General features: G+C 39.1%; 1 protein-coding gene and 1 pseudogene across 1 annotated transcript in view; both read left to right on the top strand.

Annotated features, from left to right (window-relative positions):
* Positions 1-8984, top strand: part of PREP (prolyl endopeptidase) — a 103923-nt gene extending 94939 nt beyond the window's left edge. The window contains 3 exon segments of the mRNA XM_015600133.1: positions 1682-1813; positions 5308-5464; positions 8234-8984. Of these exon segments, the coding sequence (XP_015455619.1) occupies positions 1682-1813; positions 5308-5464; positions 8234-8528 (584 nt within the window). The 3' untranslated portion in view covers positions 8529-8984.
* Positions 8985-21524: 12540 nt separating this feature from the next.
* LOC112474353 lies at positions 21525-21644 on the top strand (annotated as a pseudogene).
* Positions 21645-22346: the final 702 nt, after the last annotated feature.

The raw sequence follows: 22346 nt of genomic DNA, 5'->3' as shown, positions 1-22346 counted from the left end.
TGGCCTGCCTACCATCATTAGGTTGACTTCTGCCATGTCATCCCCAAAGACTTTATCAATTGTCATATTTGAAACGGCATTGGATTCTTTGTATAATTTTGACTTTGACCTGACATTAGTTTAGTTACACTAAAATCATACTGTGAAATTCAGTTATTGAGAGATGACTGATAAAGGGACACTAAATAAGAATAGACTCTCTATATACCATGTGTTTGATTTACATTCCAAATCTATATGCTAAGTCTGGGTCCCTTGACTTACCTGATTTCCTAAAATGTTCCGGTGTACGCACTCACACACACACACACACACACACCTGCACAGACTCCTGATCCTGTAATCTTCTCAACTCGGTTTCTTCTCTGTAAAACCCTTGTGGTCACCATCAGGTGCCTACTGTGCTGTGATAGGGCAGAGTGCCTTTGGTCTAGTCAACTCGCTCTTTCTCATCCATGTATTCATTTGAACCAATTTATTGTCCAAAAGCCTTGGGGAGTTTGGAGCTTGACTGAGGCTAAAAGCAGAGCATGTTTAGACTGAGTCATAAACTTTCTCCAAATTTAGGCTGTGAAATACAGCAGAAATTGACCTTTCCCAAATAGACCCTAATATACTGAACATTGATAAATGTAAATTCTGTTAATTGAATTTAGAATTTAACGTTCTTTGAAAAATAGTTATATACCCAGAATGATATTATTCCTGGAAACTAAGTCATCCTAGCTGTTCTAATTCTCCAATAATTTCTTACTAAAATCTTAATAACATTTGTTTTAATATGAAAAAAATTTCTTTAGTAGCACTGCTTCTTCTTCCATTGAATTTCTGCAAAAGTGGTTAATTTCAAATATCTAATTAGATCTGTCTGCCTTCATTTCAGAGGCAGTTATTTCAGACATCTTTTCCTTTAAGGGCATGTTTTTGACATTTGGCCTTTTCTCTTAGATATTTTAAGACCATACAGACATTCCTCTAAGTAATTACTTTGTGTGGTTTTACACATTGGAGTGACTTCTAGATGAGAAAGCCCAGATTCCCTGGGAAGATGTTTGAGATTCTCTTCATTCAAGATGTGCTGCTCTCTGCAGCACCACCTCCCTACCTAATTCCTGTTTACAGCAAAATTGGAGGACTTATTTCTCGTCATCACTTATCTATTTTAAACTCCTGCAAAGAAGAGGGGTGAGAAGTGCGCCTCTGCAAAGCACTTTCATCTTCCCAGGGAGCGGGAGGCACGCAGAGCCCCATCGTCGTCGTCGTGTGCTAGGTGGAACTCAGAGAACTGAACACTCTTCCAGGTCTCGTTTCAATTTGAAGCTCAGCTTCACCAGAGTACAGGTTCTTTTTGATTACATTTACTTTCACAAGTTCATCTTCATGGTTCTCTGACCATCTCTTCCCTTGGAGGCATTTCCCTTTTAAGTTCTAGGAGTTATTAGAAAAATATAATCCACCAGATGTTGTGGGACAGCGATCGTGGTGTTGATGATGTATTTTGACAACACATAATAAAATTTAAATTGAGGCATTTTTCTAAATGTAGTGTTATTATCTCATTGTGTTTAAGTTGATCAGTAGTTGAAACTGCCCTGTCATATTTGAATTCCCTTTAGGTTAAACTGTTGTGTTTTATGTTTTGTTTTGTTAATTAACTATCGTTTACTTTGGAACATTATAGGTGGTATCCTGGCCAACAAACAGAACTGCTTTGATGACTTTCAGTGTGCTGCTGAGTATCTTATCAAGGAAGGTTACACATCCCCCAAGAGGCTGACTATTAATGGAGGTTCAAATGGAGGCCTCTTAGTGGGTGAGAACTGAGTTTTATTCATTGTACTTGCTAGGTAAAACTCTTGGGGTTTTCAGACATACTGTCTGTAGGCAGCCCTTGGTTTACTTTGGCTCCTGGATGGGAGAAATGGTACAAAGAAAGCAAAATCCATCTGTATTTGGGCATCTGATAAGTGACACATAAAAGCCAGCTGAACCCACATTATACAGACTTGAATCATGATAGCTTAAAAAGTTATCTGACCTGCTCAGATCTCTTCTGGGCTAGACTGCAATTCTCTCCCCAAGAAGATGGGACCCTTCTCCCTACAAACTTGTTTCTGGGGTTCAGACAGCACAGGACTAAGTCTGATAAGCCCTCTGATTGTATTACTCAGAACTTGTTAGATGTTATCATCACTAAACATTTGTTGAATACTAACTATACTGGGTGATGCTAAACACTGGGTGCAGAGAGAAGAATCACGAGGAAAATGAAGTACACATAAAGATGGATCCACAGCATAATAGTAATGAAATAGTTCATAGAAATAATTCCCAAAGTAATGAGTACCTCGTGTCCTGGGCCCAGTCTGAGCTCCTGACATGGATGCTTTCATTTGATGTGCACACAGCCTGTGAGATGGGGCTGGTAATAACCCATCTCACACAGGAAGACACAGAGGTTAAGCAGCTTGCCCAGTGTCACACAGTTGGAAAATGGTAATGCTAGGGCTGGAGTCTAGCACTGTGGTTTTTTAGATTCTGCTCTTTTAACCTCTTTGTGGCACTGCTTCTAAGTAGCTTTTCCTAATTTTTGGTAGTTAATGAAATTTTAGTTTTCTCCCCCAATAGCACAGAACATTGTAATGAACATTTATGGTGGACCGGAACCTTGCTTGCTGAGTCCTACAGCCAATGTCATTAGGATATGAGGAGCCATTGTACAAATGTAGAACAGCACATGTGGGCTCAACTTAAAACACATGTGACAGTTTTCAGGGTTTTCAATGTTTTGGAGTAGTGACACATTCATTCAGTTTCCTTATCTTGGAGACATGCTGAATGGTGTCAAAACCTGAATTCCTGTTCTTACTCTTAGCCCCAATAGAATATATAGTCTTGAAAAAACGTTTTCCTTTTGAGGTAAAATATATATATCCAAAATAATTCGTTTCAAATTTGGAAGCGTATTGATGAAATTCTTACGAACAAAACAGACAATACCTCTGCCTTCATGGAACTTTCATTCTTGTATGAGGAGATAGACAGTACACCAAAGGCCCTGAGGCCAGCATGAGTTCCAGCTGTTCTAGCACCAGTAAGGAGGTCCGCATCTATGGCTGGACACAGCGAGCAAGGGAGAGGTGGCAGGAGGCTAAACCAGACAGGACCTCAGCCAGGTGAGAGGACCTGCTTTACTCTGTGAAAGGAGAAGCCTTTGGGGGAGTTCTGAGCAGAGAAGTATCATAATTTGACTTTTTTTTTTTTTTACAGGATCATGCATTGATCCTGCTATGGTGTCAGTGGAGGTGGAAGGGAAAGCAAGAGCAAAAAAGCAGGAGGGCAGGTAGAAGACTTCTGTCCAGTGAGAGACAGTGGTGGCTTGGACCTGAGGTGTAGTGAGAAGTGGTCAGATTCTGGGTATATTTTGAATTGAGTCAACTTAATTTGCATATGGATTATATACGAAGTGTAAAAGAGAGAACTAAGGGCAAATCTAAGATTCAGTGGGAGAAGATATTGAAAATACCATCTGATTTTCAATAGCGGGAAAATTGTTTTTGTAATTTACTGGTTCATCCAGTAACTTCTTTATATTTTGAGAGTTTTATATTCAGGAATTGGCTTATGTCTGTTGACAAAACTTGTCCCTTAAGGAACCTGCAGAGATGGAGTTCCCCATCAGAATGCTGAAAGCTTACTTAAAAGGCCAGATTCCTGTCTGTCCCACCTCTGAGTGTGAGAATCAGGATCTCCCAGGGATTCAGTATTATGAATACGCACTGAAATCAGAATTGGAGTGAAATTTTTTTTACCAGAGGCAGGAAAAGTCCAGATCCCTTGACTAACTCCTAGTCATGCCGGTTTGATATGACTTCCTAACCGCCTTACACCTGGTTAGGTGCCTCTACACCCCACTTCTGTAGCACCTGAATTTTCTCAACAGTACTGGTTTCCACACTATCATTGCTTGTTCTCTATCTTTCCCACTAAAATATTCAATGATCTATCTCCAGGCCTAGTGCCAAACACATGGCCAACGTTCAATAAATGTTTGTTGAATTCTCAAAAAAAGATTTACGTAACTTCAGTATACAAAGAAGAATATTTTTAAAACAAGACAAGAAGGTGTGCCAATATTGATTAGAGCTGGGTTTTAGGCCCTATTCTGCCTTGGACTGTATGAACTATTTCTCCTCACACTTCCAACCAAATATGTGGGGGTTTTTCCCACAGTTCTCCAACTCTGCAGACACCACAAGCTGGGGATCCTACAATTCAGTGCAATTCTGAAACTACTCAGAATTAGCACAGACCCCACAGGGTAAGAGCTCAGGCCCACAAGACTGTTCCCACTTCAGCTGCTGAGCAGAAGTCCTGGGTCTCCTGTACTTGTCACCGACTGGCTATAAATTGGAGTTCCCATGACCTCCTCTTCAGGTTTGCTCATTTGTTAGAACAACTCATTGAACTCAGGAACACTCAGGTGGAAGAAACATATAGGGTAAGGTATGGGGGGATGGGGGGGTGCATGCAGAACTTCCATGCCTTCTGGAAGTGCTATCCTTCCAGCACTTCAGTGTTCACCACCCCGAAGCTGTCTGAACTCTTGTTTAGGGAATTCTATGGAGGTTCTATTGTGTGGGCAGGATTAAATCAGTGATTAATTTAAGCTCCAGCCCTTCTTCCCTCCCTAGATGTCAGGGTCAGGGTATGGGTGAGGCTGAAAGTTCCAACCCTTTATTCACATGGTTGGTTCCTCTGCCAACCAGTCCCCTTCCTGAAGCTATCCAGGAGCCCACCTGCAGTCAGCTCATTAGCATAAACTCAAGTATGGTTGAAAGGGGCTAGTTATGAATTTCAGAAGACCTCTCACCCTTATTACTTAGAAAATTCCAACATTTTTAGGAGTTCTGTTCCAGGAATGGGAACAAAGACTAAATGTGTATTTCTTACTATATCTCAATATCATGGCTAGTTTTGAGATCCTGAACTAACCTCCCTCATTACCTGTGAAAGTAGGGACAGGAGGAGGGAAACAGGTTTTTCTAAACGTGCTTGATTTTTTAAATAACCCTTCCTATCGGGATTCACTTTGGGGAGTAAATCCATGTTACTGCTTAGAATATCCCACTCTCAGATATATTGGAAGGAGAGGAGAAAGCTTGCGGGCCATTAGGTGATTTATGATGTTTTCTTCCTGTGCGCTAAGAAAACAGGCAATCAGGGCTCTGAAGCATCTAAGTACTGTTTTGGTTTTATTTAGGTGTTTAATGACGGACTGCCTCCCTTTTCTATCTCGGTTTTTAGCTACCTGTGCAAATCAGCGTCCTGATCTCTTCGGTTGTGTTATTGCCCAAGTCGGAGTAATGGACATGCTGAAGTTCCATAAATATACTATCGGTCATGCTTGGACCACCGATTATGGGTGCTCAGACAGCGAACAACACTTTGAATGGCTTATCAAGTAAGGTTTTAATTTATATTGACATATGTGTTGCTAATGATATGATATCATAATTCTGAACAGTCAAAAGGATAAGTGTTTGGCTCTTTGTTCCCCTCAGTGTCTCATATTTGCACATAATTTGCTACAAAAGAAGGGGAAGTGATGGGAATACCTATCTGTCTTCCTTGTTTTGATCTGGTCTTTAACACAATGTGATAGATTCTAAACATGGCCCGCCCAAGTTCTTCAAACACTAATCTAGGTACTCCTGGGAAGGGACTTTGCAGATGAAATTAAGATTACTAATCAGCTGATGTTAAAATAAGGAGATTATCCAAATGGGCCAAATCTCATGATACAACCATTAAAGGCAGAGCACTTTCTCTGGCTGGAGTCAGGGATACAGCAGAAACAGAGGTCACAGAGATGGAAAGCATGAGAAGGACTTGACCCACCATTGCTGGCTTTGAAGATAGAGGAAAAGTGGGGAGGTGGGGTGGGCTCCCATCAAAGAAATGGGAACTTCAGCTCTATGGCCTCCTGGAACTGAATTCTGCCAACAACCTGAATAAGTCTGGAAATAGATTTTTTTTTTCCCAGAACTTCCCAATAAGAGCCCAGCCAGTTGACACCTTGGTTTCAGCCTTGAGACCAGAGCAGAGAACCCAGACTTCTAACTACAGAACTGAGAGACAAGAAATCAATTGTTTTTAAAAGCTGCTAAATGTTTGGTAATTTGTTACTAATTTGTAAAAAAAGGTGTCATTATTCCTTACGTTAGTATATATGAGATTTCCTTTTCTAAATTGAATATATGCAAGTACAGTTAAAGTTATTTTGTGCTCTCAATGTAACTGCATATATTTGAAACTACAAGTTATAGAAACGCTGTACAACTTTCCTCATTCATGTCCCTCAACCACTTTGGCAGTAGCAGTAAGAAAATGCCACACATTTAGATTCTCCAGACTGTGAGCTACGTTCTTTTTTTGCTCTGCACTCTCTTTACTTTCCACATGTAGGGCTTTGGGGATTTTTATCAGCATTATTTTGGAATTGCCCTTGGAGTAGCACAAGAAGCCTGTGTCCCCTGACCCACTCACTCTTCTCAGTCAGTTGTAAATTCCTCAAGTTTTGTTTTTTTTTCATTTTATATGTTTTTTAAGGCTAGAAATTCAGCTACAATGACAATTTTTTTTTTTTAGTTGGATACTTTAAAACTACTAAATTCATCTCTCTTAGGAGGGAAAAAGTTTACTTTGAAAAGCTATTACATTTAAATGCACAGAGAGTGTTGTCGACACATACCGGTATTTGAAGAAGACATAGTTCAAATTAACTTAGAGAAAATACACAAGTAGGAGAACAAGTCTCATTTAAACTCACTTGAAAATACTGAGTTAATTGTATGGTAACTACAACAAAGTATGTGATGGAACCTAATACTTTCTAAAATTAATTGGAAAGAAAAAAAGTGTTTTGAATATTTTTTCTCTCCAAATGTCTATGATATTCCTACTTTGGACTTTTCCAACCTAGCACTCACAGGGCTGTTTTCCTCTTACCTGCTGCTCTCAAATGAGAAGAGAGCTGAGCCCCACACACTAGAGCCAGAAGGTGCCTTACAAAGCCTGCTACCTCTGGAACATGTCCCATGAAGCACCATCAAGGATAATAAAGGGAGCCCCCCACAAAAGAGCTGGATTTTTCAAGTTTGGGAATGGCTGGGATAAATAAAGCCTAACAGATTTTCTTCCTACGGAATTTCTCAGAATCTTTAATGTATAAATGTGGCATGTGAATTTTGATGGAGGAGGGGTGTTATTAGTAGGCAGAGTTTTCCAAACTTCTTTCCCATTGAACTAACCGTTACCTGGAGGGCTGAGGCTGAAGTGAGATCAGAAAACTAATCCCATCGCCACCCCCATCTTATCTATTATTGGGAGACTACACCCCAGAAGTAGAAATTGTACTGTTCAACTATTTACCCTCCAAAATAAAACTCTACTAAAAGTTGATTATATTTTTAAACCCTTTAAAAAACATGACACCCATAATGAATAAAATACAAAGAAAAAATATCCATAGATTTCTCTCACTTAACTATTATTAATCACTATTTAAGTCAACTATGCGTTTATATTAAAACCCTTATAGATAACTTACCTTGTATTTTATAAGGTACTTTCTCTGCTCCTCCCCTAACTTTCTCACCATTGGCCAAAGGCAATTTCTCTCTGCTAAAGCCAGCAGGAGGTGTGCAGACGGGAATTTAGGCCCAGAGAAGACCACGATCGTCTTAAGACTGCCAAGCTGAGCCTGGAATAAAGTTTTACAGATATTAAGGGACAAAAAACTGCTGCACACTGCAGATTTCAAGTACTTCAACAAAAGAAAGGCTTGCTTGTTTTATATCCACAATCAGTGATTTAAAAAGACATTCAGTCCACTTTATAGCAGTGAAAAAGTAAGGCTAAAGATTATGAAAATAAGACAATAAGTGTGCATGCATATAGTTTGAGTTAATTAACAGCCCTGAGTTTCTCTCTTACACTGTGTTTCAAAGTAGGAGCCAAATAAACAACACAGCTCTCCCCAGTTTCCGGTAGCCCTGGATAGTTAAGGCCCAAACAACAGTGCACACAGAGTCTGCAGTGGTCGTTGCTAGTGGCATTAGGCTGGCAAACTACATAGGTCACTGTGCCCACCAGTCTTCCTTGATTATCCTAATGAGCAAACAATTCTGCTTTTGGTAGTTAGCATCATGAAAGTGCCTTTGCCTTTCAGATATTCTCCACTGCATAACGTCAAGTTACCAGAGGCAGATGACATCCAGTACCCATCCACACTTCTCCTCACTGCCGACCACGATGACCGTGTGGTCCCACTTCACTCCCTGAAGTTCATTGCCACCCTTCAGCACATCGTGGGCCGCAGCCGGAAGCAAAGCAACCCCCTGCTTATCCACGTGGACACCAAGGCAGGCCATGGGGCCGGGAAGCCCACAGCTAAAGTGATAGAAGAAGTCTCAGATATGTTTGCATTCATAGCACGGTGCCTGAATATCGACTGGATTCCGTAAATGGAATTTCCCACTCCCTCCTGACAGCCACAGAAAACCTCAAGGGCTTTCACACCGTTAAAACCGAGAAACCACTGGGCGTAATGCTTCCTTCCCCACATGAACACTATTCCTGCAGTCACAGACTGCAGTTGAACAGAACTGCTGTGGGAATCATTTTATCTTTTTTAGGCTTCTCCTTTTTAGCAAGCCCTTGGCGGTTTTTTTTTCCACCCTGTGCAGGCACGTTTTTTTTTTTAAAAAAAAGGCATGTTTGGATAAATAGCTAAATGGCAGCCAACACATTGTGAATATTAGATTGCTGAATTAAGAGTCGTAGTCAGGCATACTTCATATAACACCTCAGTGAAATTTGCTTCTATAATCATAACCAATATATCTCTAATTAAATGTGAGAACTGTTCTCATGAAAGAAGACTTCTTTGCAACAGTAATAAATGTTATTTAAGAATGGAAGCTTTATTTCTGGTTCTTTTGTGTTGAGGGGCAATGCCAGAAGGGCAGTCATTCTGGATCATGTCACTTTCCATAGGAATAAGCAGTTCGCCTTTCCATACAAGTTAGTTTCCAAACAATGAAGTCATAGAATGTTAACATATTAACCACTCAGTGAGCTGATAATCTGATCTGGGGCTCTCTTGGTTTGGATGCTTCCTTTTAAAAATCAATGGACCAAAAAAAATCAGGGGACCAGAAAGTAAAGATTATTCATCTGTTTCTCTATCAATTTGGTTACAAAGTATGCCTGGAAATCAGAGTACTAGGATATGAAACTGAGACCACATGAGTGAACTATTCAGATAAATTTATCCAAACTTACCTTGAAGTCAGAAATTTCAGCATTTCTCAAGCTGTTTTTCCCCCATAGACCACTTCCTGGAAATAGAAAGTCATATTTAAGAAAAAAAGTTTGGGGTCCCCTGCCACCACCTCGAATCCTTAAGAGAAGGATATACCATTCCTCAGACCATTGTCTATAAAAAAAAAATTAAGGCACTTTTTTAACATTACATGAAACTTTTCCTTTGGGCATCGGTTTGGAAATGTTGATCTAATTTCTGAAAAGAAAACTTTATTCTTTGTCTTGCTTCATCAGACATGAGGAAAATAATTAGTATGTTTTGTATGAAATATCTTAACCTTAAATATCTCAGAAGTCTTACTCTATTTCGATACTTTCCCAAGTAATTCCTTTTTCCAATTTGTACACATTTGTGCTTTCCTTTCAAGTTCTCTATATGTACCTACCAACCACGGCTGAAAGGTGGCTACATAGTTTGGTTTTTCTCTTCTAGAATCATGTTTCTATTACCATTTGTTTAAACATTATATAATTCCGCTGTCATTGAACATACGATTCACCATAACCCCCCGAGAAAGAGTATGCCACTAGCTAGCAGTGCATGCAGAGACTGACATCATCTACCCAGAGAGATGTGAGGGTATCTTTCCTGGTAGATGCTACTTACCTCTGTGTCCTGTGCTGTGGCCCTCTGCTCTGTCTTATGTTGGTCTTTGGTATTTGCGGGGCGTGCGGGGGCAGAGCTGCACATGTGGTCTAACTGCCTCATCACAGGACTTTACTGAACACTAAAGAACGTTTGACACCTCAGTAAGATAAAGACACATTTAGGATATTTAATATGACACCTGGAATATTCTAAAATTTTGCAATTAGTCATATTTCCTAATAACTACCACTAAAGCTTAGGCAGTTACATACAAATGGTGCTGCCAGTTTGGAAGTTTAAATTTCAACTAAGAAATCTTATCACCAATTTCTCCATGTTTATCAGACAATTTCACCAGCTTTGGGGAGTTCCCGAGGGCAAACCACATAGCCAATACCCAGAAAGGTTACAAAGATCCAAAGGTAAGTTAAGGATAGGTGGGAAAGCTGTGAGGGGTCTGTAAAATAGCAAAGGTCGAACTGTAAGGGGATGGTCAGGCCTATGGGATGAGGACTGAGGCCAATGAATGAGGAATATTTACCATATTCTGCATTCATTGATATTCCAGAGGCTGGGAGTATAAAAATGACACAAACATGACACTCCGAAGGGAGGAGACAGATAAATTATGTTCTGAGGCCCTATGCCAACCTTCTCTAAGCACTGTGTGTGGATGTGTTTGTCCTCTAGCAACCTTATAAACAATGTGTGACCCTTAACCCGCATTTGGCAAAGGCCCGAGTTCCCCAACCAGGAAGTGGGCAGGCAGGGCAGTAACCCTGGCAGCTGGACCCTGGACACCACACTCTTGCCCACTAGGCTAGTGAGATAAGAGGGTTCCAGTTGAAGATGGTGACACAGGAGGATCCTGAACTCACCTCCTCCAAAGGACACACTGAATCTACAGCGACATACAGAACAATATCCTCTGGAAGAAACCCAAACACTAGAGGAATAACTCCTATACATTGAGCAAGAGAGAAAAAAACCCATGACGAAACAGAAGAGGCTGGGACAGCCACCCACAGTCAGGAAGGAACTCACAACTCCAAACTTCTCCCTGAGAAACGAAAGGTTTGGGCCCGACACCTGGCACCCCAGCTCCTAAAACCTGCGCCTGAGAGATAAGCCCCCAAAACATCTCTCTTTGAAAGGCAATGTGTCCATGATAGTCACAAAGCTATAGTGAACTGGGAAACAGTTTTGTTTTTTTGCAGTGTGATCACATTTTTACTTTGAAAGGCCAAAGCAAACTATAATATAGAAAATACTAATTGTTTTTTAAAGATTTTAGCAACTTTCAAATATACGATACGGTGTTATTGACTATAGTCACCATGTTGTACATTACATCCCAGAACTTAATTATAACTGGAAATTTGTACATTTTGACCACCTTCACCTATTTAACTCACTCAAGAAACAGTTCTTAGAGGGCCCACCTGGCTACCCACCTGGCTACCCACCTGGGCCCAGCAGAGAGAAAAGCTTCGGAAAAGCTTCAGAAAAGCTTCCAATCTTTCTGTGAAAGACACTTACTGGCTTATCTAAGAGGCAGCCTTCTAATTTAACATACATACATGTAGCGGCCTACTGAAATACTCTCCAAAGACCACTGAGGACAGTGGGGCCATCTTTTCACTCCGCTTTGCTCCAGGTTGCCGGTATCTCCCAGAAAGGATCTCGTACACATGGATGGTACCCCAGCATTTGTGACTATGCTAGATTCCCTGACAGCCTGGCTCTTGTGGTTAGCGGGGCTTATGTTCACAGGGCTTCTGTTCTTGTGTTGATTGGGACAGTAGCAAACAAAGAAACAGTTCTTAAGGGCTATTACACTAGAGCTCTGCGGAGGGAGCAAATGCCCATCTCCCAGTCTTTCCTTGAAAGAGGAATATTTGCATACTGTGAAAGATGTTGTCTCAGGGTCTGGTTTTCCATCAACCTGCATCTAGGTGCTGACTGAGATCCTCCTCTTTGGGACACTGACAGATTTGGGTACACTCTCAACTACTGGGAGCCACTAAGAATAAAGTAGGCTGCTTGGACAATCAAAAGGGTGTGAGAGACAACCAGGAGCTAGGGCGGTGTTGAAGAATAAGCTTCATCTCCTGTAGGAGGCCACTCCTTCAAGACTGGGAGGGGTGGCTTTTTTTTTTTTTTTTTAATCTAATGCATAGAAACCAACAGAGAGTCAAGGAAAATGAGGAAACAGGATTATTTCTCAAATGATAATAATAAAGATAAAACCTCAGAAAAAGCCCATAATAAAATGAAGATGTGTGCTTTACCTAATAAAGAGTTCAAAGTAACAGTCATAAAAAAAAAAAAAAAAAAAAAAAAAAAACTCACCAAGCTTGAGAGACAAATGAATGAACAAAGTAAGAACTTCAACAAAGAGGAAAGGGGGTCAAGATGGTGGAGTAGGCAGACCCTGAGCTCACGTCTTCCCATGACACATCGAAACTACAACTATATAGAGAGAGAGCAACTACCTCTGAGAACAACCTGAATGCTAACAGAAGAGTCTCTACACTGGAGGATAGAAAGAAAAAGCCACACTGAGAGTGTACAAGGGGTAACAGTACAGCATCCCATAACCAGCAGGGATATCACAACCTCAGGGAGACCCCGCTGAAGAGTGAGACATCTGAGACCCAGCCCAGGGGACTTGCACCAAGTAAAGGAATCTCCATAATATCTGGTTGCAAGAATCAGCAAGGCTTACATCCCATAGAGCTGAGGGGCTGTGGGAAACAGAATCCTTGCTTAAAGAGCCCATTGCACTAACTCACTTGCTGAGTCACAGCACAGAGACAACAGTTCGAAAGATGCCTGGATCACATGTGAAGGAGATATACTAATTTTAGAGAATGTGCCAGAGGATTTGTTCGAGCTATCTCCAGGAATGCAAGCACTGGAAGACCCCATTCTTTCTTTCTTCATTTTGTTTGCTTTCCTTCCACCCAGCTGGCCCCTGCTGGTGGACACCAGGTCTGATACACTCCATTAACCTAACTATTCACCCCACCTGACATTCCCTTAAGGACTCACGCAAACCAACCACTCTCCAAAGCAGCACCCTTCCCCCCAGCACCCAGCAGGCCTCAAAAGTGATGCCCTGTCTCCCATAGATTCCAGGGGCCCTCCAAAGTGGTTCCTCAACCCCAGCTCCTGGCAGGTGGCATTAAAGCAACCCCAAACGGGGTTGAGGGACCAGCCCCTGCACACCAACACACTTGCAACAGTAGAGGCCAGGCCTCAGCCACGCACACAGAGGCCCACACACCAACGTGTCAACAATAGTCACAGTCAAACCCTCAGCAGCCTTGTCGAGGTTCTGCCCCACACACCAGCATGTTCACAGCCATCACGAATGAGCCTCACAGCCAGGGGCCAACTCAGCCCACCAGTGTGCTCATAGCAGTTAGAGCTGGGCCTTAGACAGCTGAGCCAGGGGCCAGCCCCATCCTACAAAGCAGCAATCCCCAACCTTTTTGGCACCAGGGACCAGTGCTTCTATGAGAATCTAGTGCCTGATGATCTGAGGTAGAGCTGAGGTGGTGATGCTAGCTCTAGGGAGTAGCTACAAATATAGATGAAGCTTTGCTTGCTCACCCCCCACTTACCTCTTGCTCTGTAGCCCGGTTCCTAAGAGGCCACAAGGGTTGGGGACCCCTGCTACAGAGCACTCACAACAGTCATGGCACAACTATAACAGGAGGGTACATGTAGCCCACACAGAAGACACTCCTAAAATACATGGCCCTGGTAACCACGGGGGAATGTGCTACTGGGCCCCACAGGACAGCTTCAGCATAAGGCCACTCTTAATACTATGAGATGCAGCTGATTTAATACATAGAAACAGACACAGAATCTTAGGTAAAACGAGGAGATAAGAGAATTATGTTCCAAATGTTCTGGGTTTTGGTCTTGTCCTTTCTGAAATAGAGATAAGCAGTCTACCATACTAAAAATTCAAAGTAATGGTCATAAGGATGCTCACCAAACTCAGAACTATGGATAAACACAGTGAGAACTTTAACAAATAAATAGAAAATGTTTTAAAAACTCAATCGGAACTAAAAAATAAAATGAAACTACACCAGAGGAAATCAACAGCAGGTTAGATGATGCAGAACAGATCAGTGGCATGGAAGACAAGGTAGTGGAAATCACCCGATCAGTAAAAAGAAAAAAGAATTTTTAAAAATGAGAGTTTAAGGGACCTCTGGGACAACTTCAAGCATACTAATATTTACATTATAGGGGTCCCAGAAGGAGGAGAGAGAAAGGGATAGAAAACCTGTTTGAGGAAATAATGACAAAAACTTCCTTACCCTGGCAAAGGAAACAGACATCCAAGTCCAGGAAGCACAGAGTTCCAAACAAGATGAAGCCAACAAGACCCACACCAATACACATTGTAATTAAAATCTCAAAAGTTAAAGAGAAAGAGAACCTTAAAACCAGCAAGAGAAAAACAACTAGTAATGTACAAGAGAATGCTCCCAAGGCTATCAGTTGAATTTTCAGCAGAACTCTGCAGACCAGAAGACAATAGCTTGATATATTCAAAGCAGTGAAAAGGAGAAAACCTATTACCAAGAGTCCTCTATCCAGCAAGGTTAACATTCAGAATTGAAGTTTCCCAGACAAGCAAAAGTTGAGTTCATCACTGCTAAAAATGCATTACAAGAAACATTAAATGACTTCTTTAAGTGGAAGGGAAAAGGCCAAAACTAAAAATAAGAAAATATGTGAAAGAAAAATCTCACTGGTAAAGGCAAACGTATAGTAAAGGTAGTGGATCAAAAACATAAAACATGGAGTGGAATGGAGTAAAAATATAGTACTTTTAGAATGTATTTAAATTTAAGTGACCATCAACTTAAAATAAACTGCCATATACACAAGAAGTTATATATAAATCCCAGGATAACCACAAACCAAAAACCTATGATACACAAAAAATAAATGGAAAGGAATTCAAACATATCAGTAAAAATAAGTAACCAAATCACAAAGGAAGAATAAAAAAGGAACAGAAGAACTACAAAAACAACCAGGAAACAATTAACAGAATGGAAATAAGTACACATCTATCAATAATTACTTTAAATATAAATGAACTAAATGCTTCATTCAAAAGACATAGGGTGGCCACATGGATTAAAAAAAAAAAAAAAAGACTCATCTATAATGCTGCCTAGAAGAGACTTCAGATCTAAAGGAATACAAAGACTAAAAGTGGAGATACAGAAAAACATTCCTCATAAAAATGGAAACAAAGAAATGTGGAGTAGCAATACTTCTACTAGTAGCAGTCAGACAAAATAGACTTTAAAATAACTGTGACAAAAGAAAAAGAAAGACATTACATAATGATAAAGAGATCAAACTACCAAGAGGATATAACACTTGTAAACATCTATATACCTAACATAGGATCACATAATACATAAAGGAAATGTTAACAGATATAAAGAGACTGACAGTAATACAATAAGAGTAGGGAACTTTAACACCTCACTTACATTACTGAATAGACCATCCATACAGATTATCATCAAGGTCATCTGTTCTAATTTGATATTTACAGTATGTTCCATTCGAAAACAGAATACACATTCTTTTCAAGGGTACATGGCACATTCTCCAGGATAGATCACATGTTAGACCACAAACCAAATCTCAATAAATTTAATAAGACTGAAATCATATGAAACATTTTTTTCTGACCACAAAAGGTATGAAACTAGAAATCAACTACAAAAAGAAACCTGGAAAAAAACACAAACACCTGGGGGTTAAACGACATGCTACTAAACAATAAACAAGTTAATGAAGAATTCAAAGAGACAATAAAAAATACCTTGAGAAAAAATGAAAATGTAAAAATCACATTCTAAAATCTATCAACATAGCAAAAGCAGTCGTAAGAGAGACATAACAAGACAGGCTCACTTCAAGAAACAAGAAAAATCTCAAATAAACTATCTAACCTTGCACCTAAAGGAACTAGCAAAATAATAAACAATGCCCTAAGTGAGAAGGAAATAAAAACCAGAGTGAAAATAAATGAAACAGAGACTGAAACAAACAAAAGATCAATAGAACTAAGAGCTGGTTCTTTGAAAAAGTAAAAAAAATTGTTAAATCTTTAGCCAACTTTCAAGAATAAAAGGGGAAAGAACGCAAATTCAGAGTGTAAGAGAAGTTACAACCAACTCCACAGACATACAAAGCATCATAAGAGAATAGTACGGTTATACTCCAACAAATAAGACAACCTAAAAAAATGAGTAAATTCTTAGAAACACAATATTTTATTACTCATTCAGAGAAAAACAAAATCTGAACAGACTGATTACTAGTCATAAAATTAAATCAGTAATCAAATTCCCAAAAAAGTCCAGAACCATACAGCTTCATAGGTGAATTCTACCAAAGATGCAGAGAATATTTAATTCCTATGCTTCTCAAACTATCCCAAAAAATAGAAAAGGAGGGAATACTTCCAAACTCATTTTATAAGGCCAGCTCAGATACCAAAACCAAAGACACTAAAAAAAAAAAAAAATTACAGGACAATATCCCTGATCAACATAGATGTAAAAATCCCCAACAAAATATTAGCAAACTGAATTCAACAATAGATTAAAAGGATCATACACCATGATCAAGAGAGATGCAAGAATGGTCCAATAAGCATAGATCAACACAATATGCTACATCAACAAAACAAAGGATAGAAATCATATGATTATCTCAATAGATATAGAAAAAGCATTTGACAAAATTCAACACCCTCTTATGATAAAAACTCTCATCAAAATGAGTATAGTGGGAATGTACTTCAACGTAATAAAGGTCATATATGATAGGCCCATGGCTAACATCATTTTCAACGGTGAAAAGTTGCAAGCTTTTCCTCTAAGACCAGGAACAAGACAAAGATGCCCACTATTACCACTTCTATTCAACATAGCATTGGAAATCCTAGCCACAGCAATCAGACAAGAAATAAAAGGCATCCCAATCGGAAAGGAAGAAGTAAAACTCATTACATGCAGATGACATGATACTATAGACAGAAAATCATAAGGACTCTATCAAAAGCTATTAGATCTAATAAATGAATTCAGTAAAGTTGCAGGATACAGAAATCTGTCATTTCTGTACATCAATTATAGACAATCAGAAGGAGAAATTAAGAATAGAATCTCATTTTCAATTGCATCAAAAAGCATAAAGTATCTAGGAATAAATCTAAGAACAAAGAAGTGAAAGACCTTTACTCTGAAAACTAAGAAACTGAAGAAATTTAAGAAGATACAAATAAATGGAAAGCTATATCTTTCTCATGGGTTGGAAGGGTTAATATTGTTAAAATATCCTACTACTTAAAGCAAAATACATATTCAATTCAATCCCTATTAAAATACCAGTGGTATTCACACAATTGGAACAACTAATCCTAAAATATATATCTCGAATATAAATCTCAAATAGCCCAAGAAATTTTGAGAAAGAATAAAATGGAACATAGCATGCTTTCTATATCAAAGCTACAATAATCAAAAGCTACAATAATCAAAATAGTATCGTACTAGCATGAAAAACAGTTACATAGATCAATGAATAGAGAGCTCAGAAATAAATCCACTTATATAGTCAATCTATGACAAAGGAGGCAAGGATATACAATCGGATAAAGACTGTCTCTTCAATAAGTGGTGTTGGGAAAACTAGACAGATATATGCAAAAAATTAAAATTAGACTACTTTCTTATACCACATACAAAAAAAAAAGTGGATTAAAGACTTAACTGTAAGACCTTAAACCATAAAAGTCCTAGAGGAAAACATAAGCAGTAACTCTCTGACATGGCTCTTAACAATATCTTTTTGGATATGTCTCCTCAGGCAAGAGAAACAAAAGAAAAAGTAAACAAACTGGCTATATCAAACTATAAAGGTCTTGCACATAAAAAGAAATCAATAAAATGAAAAGACAACCTACTGATAGCCAACAGATCTACGAAAAGATTCTCAACATCGCTAATCATCAGGGATATGCAATTCACACCACAGTGAGATATCACCTCACAGCGGGCAGAATGGCTCTCATCAACAAATCAAGAAATAACCAGTGCTAGCGAAGATGTGGAGAAAAGAAAACCCTAGTACAGCCACTATGGGAAACACTACAGAGATTCCTCAAAAAATTAAAAATAGAACAGCCATACTACCCAGCAATTCTACTTCTGAGTATTTATCCAAAGAAAGAAAACAAAAACACTAATTGGAAAGGATATATATCCCAATGTTCACTGCAGCATTACTGGTAACAGCCAAGATCTAGAAGCAACATAGATGTCCATCAATAGATAAATGGATAAAAAAAGGTGTCATATATAGACCTAGCAGATATTACACTAAGTGAAATAAGTCAGATGTAGAAAGACAAATACTGTATGATTTCACTTATATGTGGAATCTAAAGAAACAAAACAAATGAAATAAAACAAAATAGAAACGGACACACAGATATCGAGAACAATCTGATAGCTGCCAAAGGAGAGGGGAGTGGGGGGATGGAAAAAACAAGTCTAATCTTATATGTGCAAAATGAGAGTAGACAAAAAAATGCATGTCTCCTTTCATTTGACATTTTGTCTGCGTTAAAAAAAAGAAATATTGAAGAAAATTTTAACAAATGCCCCAAAAAATTATTTTTAAAGATAATAAACAGAAAACATAATTTCAGGAATAAACTATGAAAGCACATGGGACAAAGTGAGTGAATAGTCCCTGACAAAGGATGCTATTTTAGTCAAGGAGGTTAGAGAGGAGGTCTTTAAGGAAATAACATTTGAACTGATACTTAAAAATGGGGGGGCAAACTGGAGAGGGCAGGGCAGCTCTACACAGGTAAGGCCATTCGAGGTGCTGGTCAGGGAACGAATAGGGTCAGACTCAATAATCACATGGAAAACTGACTTAAGAAGACATGAAGAAAAGCAGGAGGTGCAATTAAAGAGCAGATGGTCTTAGCACCTTTAAGGAATTTGGGATTGGGGCAACAAAAACCCACCATCGCAAAAATAATTCTGACCTACTACCTCAAACTATCATACTACCTATAAATGAACCACAAAAACATGCCAAGTAAAAGAAGCCAGACATGGATGACCACATACTATATGATTCCATTTATATGAAATGTCCAGAAAAAGCAAATCTATAAAAAACAGAACATAGATAAGAGGATGCCTGGTGTAGGGGGTGGGGGGATGGGGGAGGTGGAATTTGGACTTAACTAATTGGGTGATGAAATGTTCTAAAATTGCATTACAGAAATGGTTGCAAAATCCAGTGAATTTACAAAAAAATGAATTGCACACTTGAAATGGGTTAGCTTTATGTATATAAATTATATCTCAATAAAGTTGTCAAAATAAACTCTGGTAGTGAAATAAAAATAAAGACCAATGAATCTCTGGATGCCCATCATCCAGGAATAGCCACCTGGAAAATTACAATGTCAAGTAGAAAAGGCAGGTGACAGGAAGCCATTGAGATTAAAGTGTTATCAGGTTCAGGCAAAGATGATGAGGACTATTTTGAGCAGCAGTTTTTGTTTCAGAGTTCACCTCTCTGGCACAGCTGTCCCTCTCCCTCGTACTGAGTCGGCCCCTGTAAATCAGACTATTGATACTGGGTCGTACCAATAATGCCCTGAATCCACTTCACAGGTTTCTCTCTACTCAGGAGCTCAGGGCCTCCTGCAGAGGCCTTACTACAGCAGCTAAGGCAGTTGGGAGAAAAGCAAGCAGCTGTCCTTTATCACTGGGTAGTCGACTAAGACGCTATCATTTTCTCTACCGTTCAAGAGAAAAATGTCTTGGTGGGCATTTATGGGAATTATTAATGCCAAATAACCTTAGGAATTGTAAACAAACTACTTTAAAGGTAGTATGTGATTTAGAAAGTGATTTATATTTAGTTGGCAATGAAAATATAACACTGTTCTCTCATGTCAAAATATTAAAGGCTTTAGTATCAAAGAGCTTCCAGCCGTTTTAAAGAGGGAGTCAAATGGAGGTTAACCTGAAAACAAGGTCAGCATCATAACATAACCCTCCTTGTAAATTATATAAATATATAACCATTATACTGTATACCTGAAACTGATATAAAATCAAAAATAAATAAAATTGTTTGAAAAGAAAAAAATAATCCAAACTCTGTGCCTGGCATAGTAAATGCTCAGTAAATGCTAACTAGTAAAAACAAAACAAATACATAACAACCCTAAATTCTAGAAGAAATGATAGAAGTTAACACAGATAACTCCCCGGGGCATTCAGGGGGTTGGCCCTGTAATTGGCCTTTTCCAGAACGCGAGTTCCCTGCAATTTGTCCCCAGAATTTGCACGTACCTGATGACTCCAGGAACAAGGGAAACTCTCCAGCTCTGCCACTGCTTGGGTCTTGTTCAGAGAGTAAAACTCCTTCTAATTCATCCAGGACTGTTAACTGTGAATGCGTGTTGGGAGGGAGGATAACTGGGAGGGGCTTCAGTGACTGTTAACACCTGAACCTCTGAGTTGGTTTTGCTATTTCTTAGTAAATAGCAAGGCTGTGCCGGCTAACATGTGGGTGAAGTGAGTTTCGGGCTTACTTGGCAAGGGAGAGAATGGTCGAAGTAGGGAGGTAGGTTCCAGGAAGGCAGGATTCCAGAAGAGAAATTAGAGAACAGACATCACAGGTGGAGTTTGTCTCACTCCTGTTCTTGGCGTCTCAGCCCAGGAGCTCTGTTGCGTGGCCTCACGTGTCACACAGGAGTTTACCCTCAGCAATCTCATAATATCAGAGCTTCAGCTGAGAGCAACAATCAAGGTGGTGGAAATAGAGATTTTGCAGCCTGAACCAGTCCAAACTGATGAAGGAAGACACACAGGGACCAGAACTAATTCACATACGTATTAGCCACCTTACATACACGTTGTTCCAAGCACCAATGTTTTTATTTTAAACTCAGAAGCTTGTATACCTTTTAGAAAAGTAGCTTTTACTAAAAAAAAAATTTTCTAATTGTTACAAAAATGGATGTTGCTGATAACTTTTGAACTGTGTGGTTTATATGCACATAGAAGTTGCTAAAATAGTACAGAGAGCCCATATGCTCTTCACCCAGATTTCCCTAATGTTAACATCTCCTGTAGCATAGTATAATTATCAAAACCTGGAAGCTATCACTGATATAGTACTATTAACTAACCTACACACCTTATTTAAACTTAGTCAGTTTTCCCACTAAATGTCTTTTTCTGCCGAGTTCCACATTGTATCTAGTTGTCATATCCCCTTAGTCTACTTCAGTCTGTGACAGTTTTTCCTTGCCTTTCAATGACCTTGACACCTTTAAAGATGACTGACCAGTTACTTTGTAGAATGTCCCTTATTTTTAGCTTTTCTGTTTTCTTATAACTAGAATGAAGTTATGCATTTTTGGCAAGAATATCCCCAATGTGTCTACGGCCATGCCACCCTGAACAAGCCCAATCCCGTCTGATCTCGGAAGCTAAGCAGGGTTGGGCCTGGTTAGTACTTGGATGGAGACCACCTAGGAAGACCTGCTGTTCTGTAGGCATAAAAAAGAAAAAAAAAAGAAAGAAAGAAAAAAAAGAATATCCCTAATGTGATGTTGTGCCCTTCTTCGTGCATATCAGAAGGTCCATGGTATGGATATATGTCTTTTTCCTGGTGACATTAATTTGGATCACTTGGTTAAAGTGGTATCTGCCTGATTTCTCCACTGTAAAGTTACTATTTTTCCCTCTTGAAGATTACCTTATAATGATAATTATATTTTGCCTAAATTAATATACATATTTAAATGCCACCTTTTAGAAAAGTATTTGAGACAAATTATAATACAAGATATATACAGTTAAGGTTGCGTGTCCTATCTCAACAAACAGTCCTTACCTGTTTCCTAAGCCTAAAAAAGGTCATTTTTCTTCTTAATCCATTTCCTGTTTTCTCTGAGAATACTCAGGTACAGCATTTACCCCAAGATAACTCGCAGATTACAGTCCCAAACTTACCCCCAAAGTTTGTCACAAAATATCTCACTTTTATTATTATTTTCTCATCACTCTAGTGTATCGATAGTCTTTGGGAACAAATGACATTACTCTATTTATAGCATTCTATTTTTAGTAGTGGTGCTTTCATTTACAAAATAGTTAATTCTTGATCACTGAAAATGTCAAATCCTAGAAAACCATAGCATTCCTACGCATGATGTTAGATCACTCTAGAACATTTAGTGGAAGATTCATTTGATGAA

The sequence above is a fragment of the Pteropus alecto genome, unplaced genomic scaffold (genome assembly GCF_000325575.1).
Source record: "Pteropus alecto unplaced genomic scaffold, ASM32557v1 scaffold79, whole genome shotgun sequence".
NCBI lineage: Eukaryota > Metazoa > Chordata > Mammalia > Chiroptera > Pteropodidae > Pteropus > Pteropus alecto.
The sequence above is the reverse complement of the archived record's forward strand: the minus strand, read 5'-3'. Positions and strand labels throughout refer to the sequence as shown.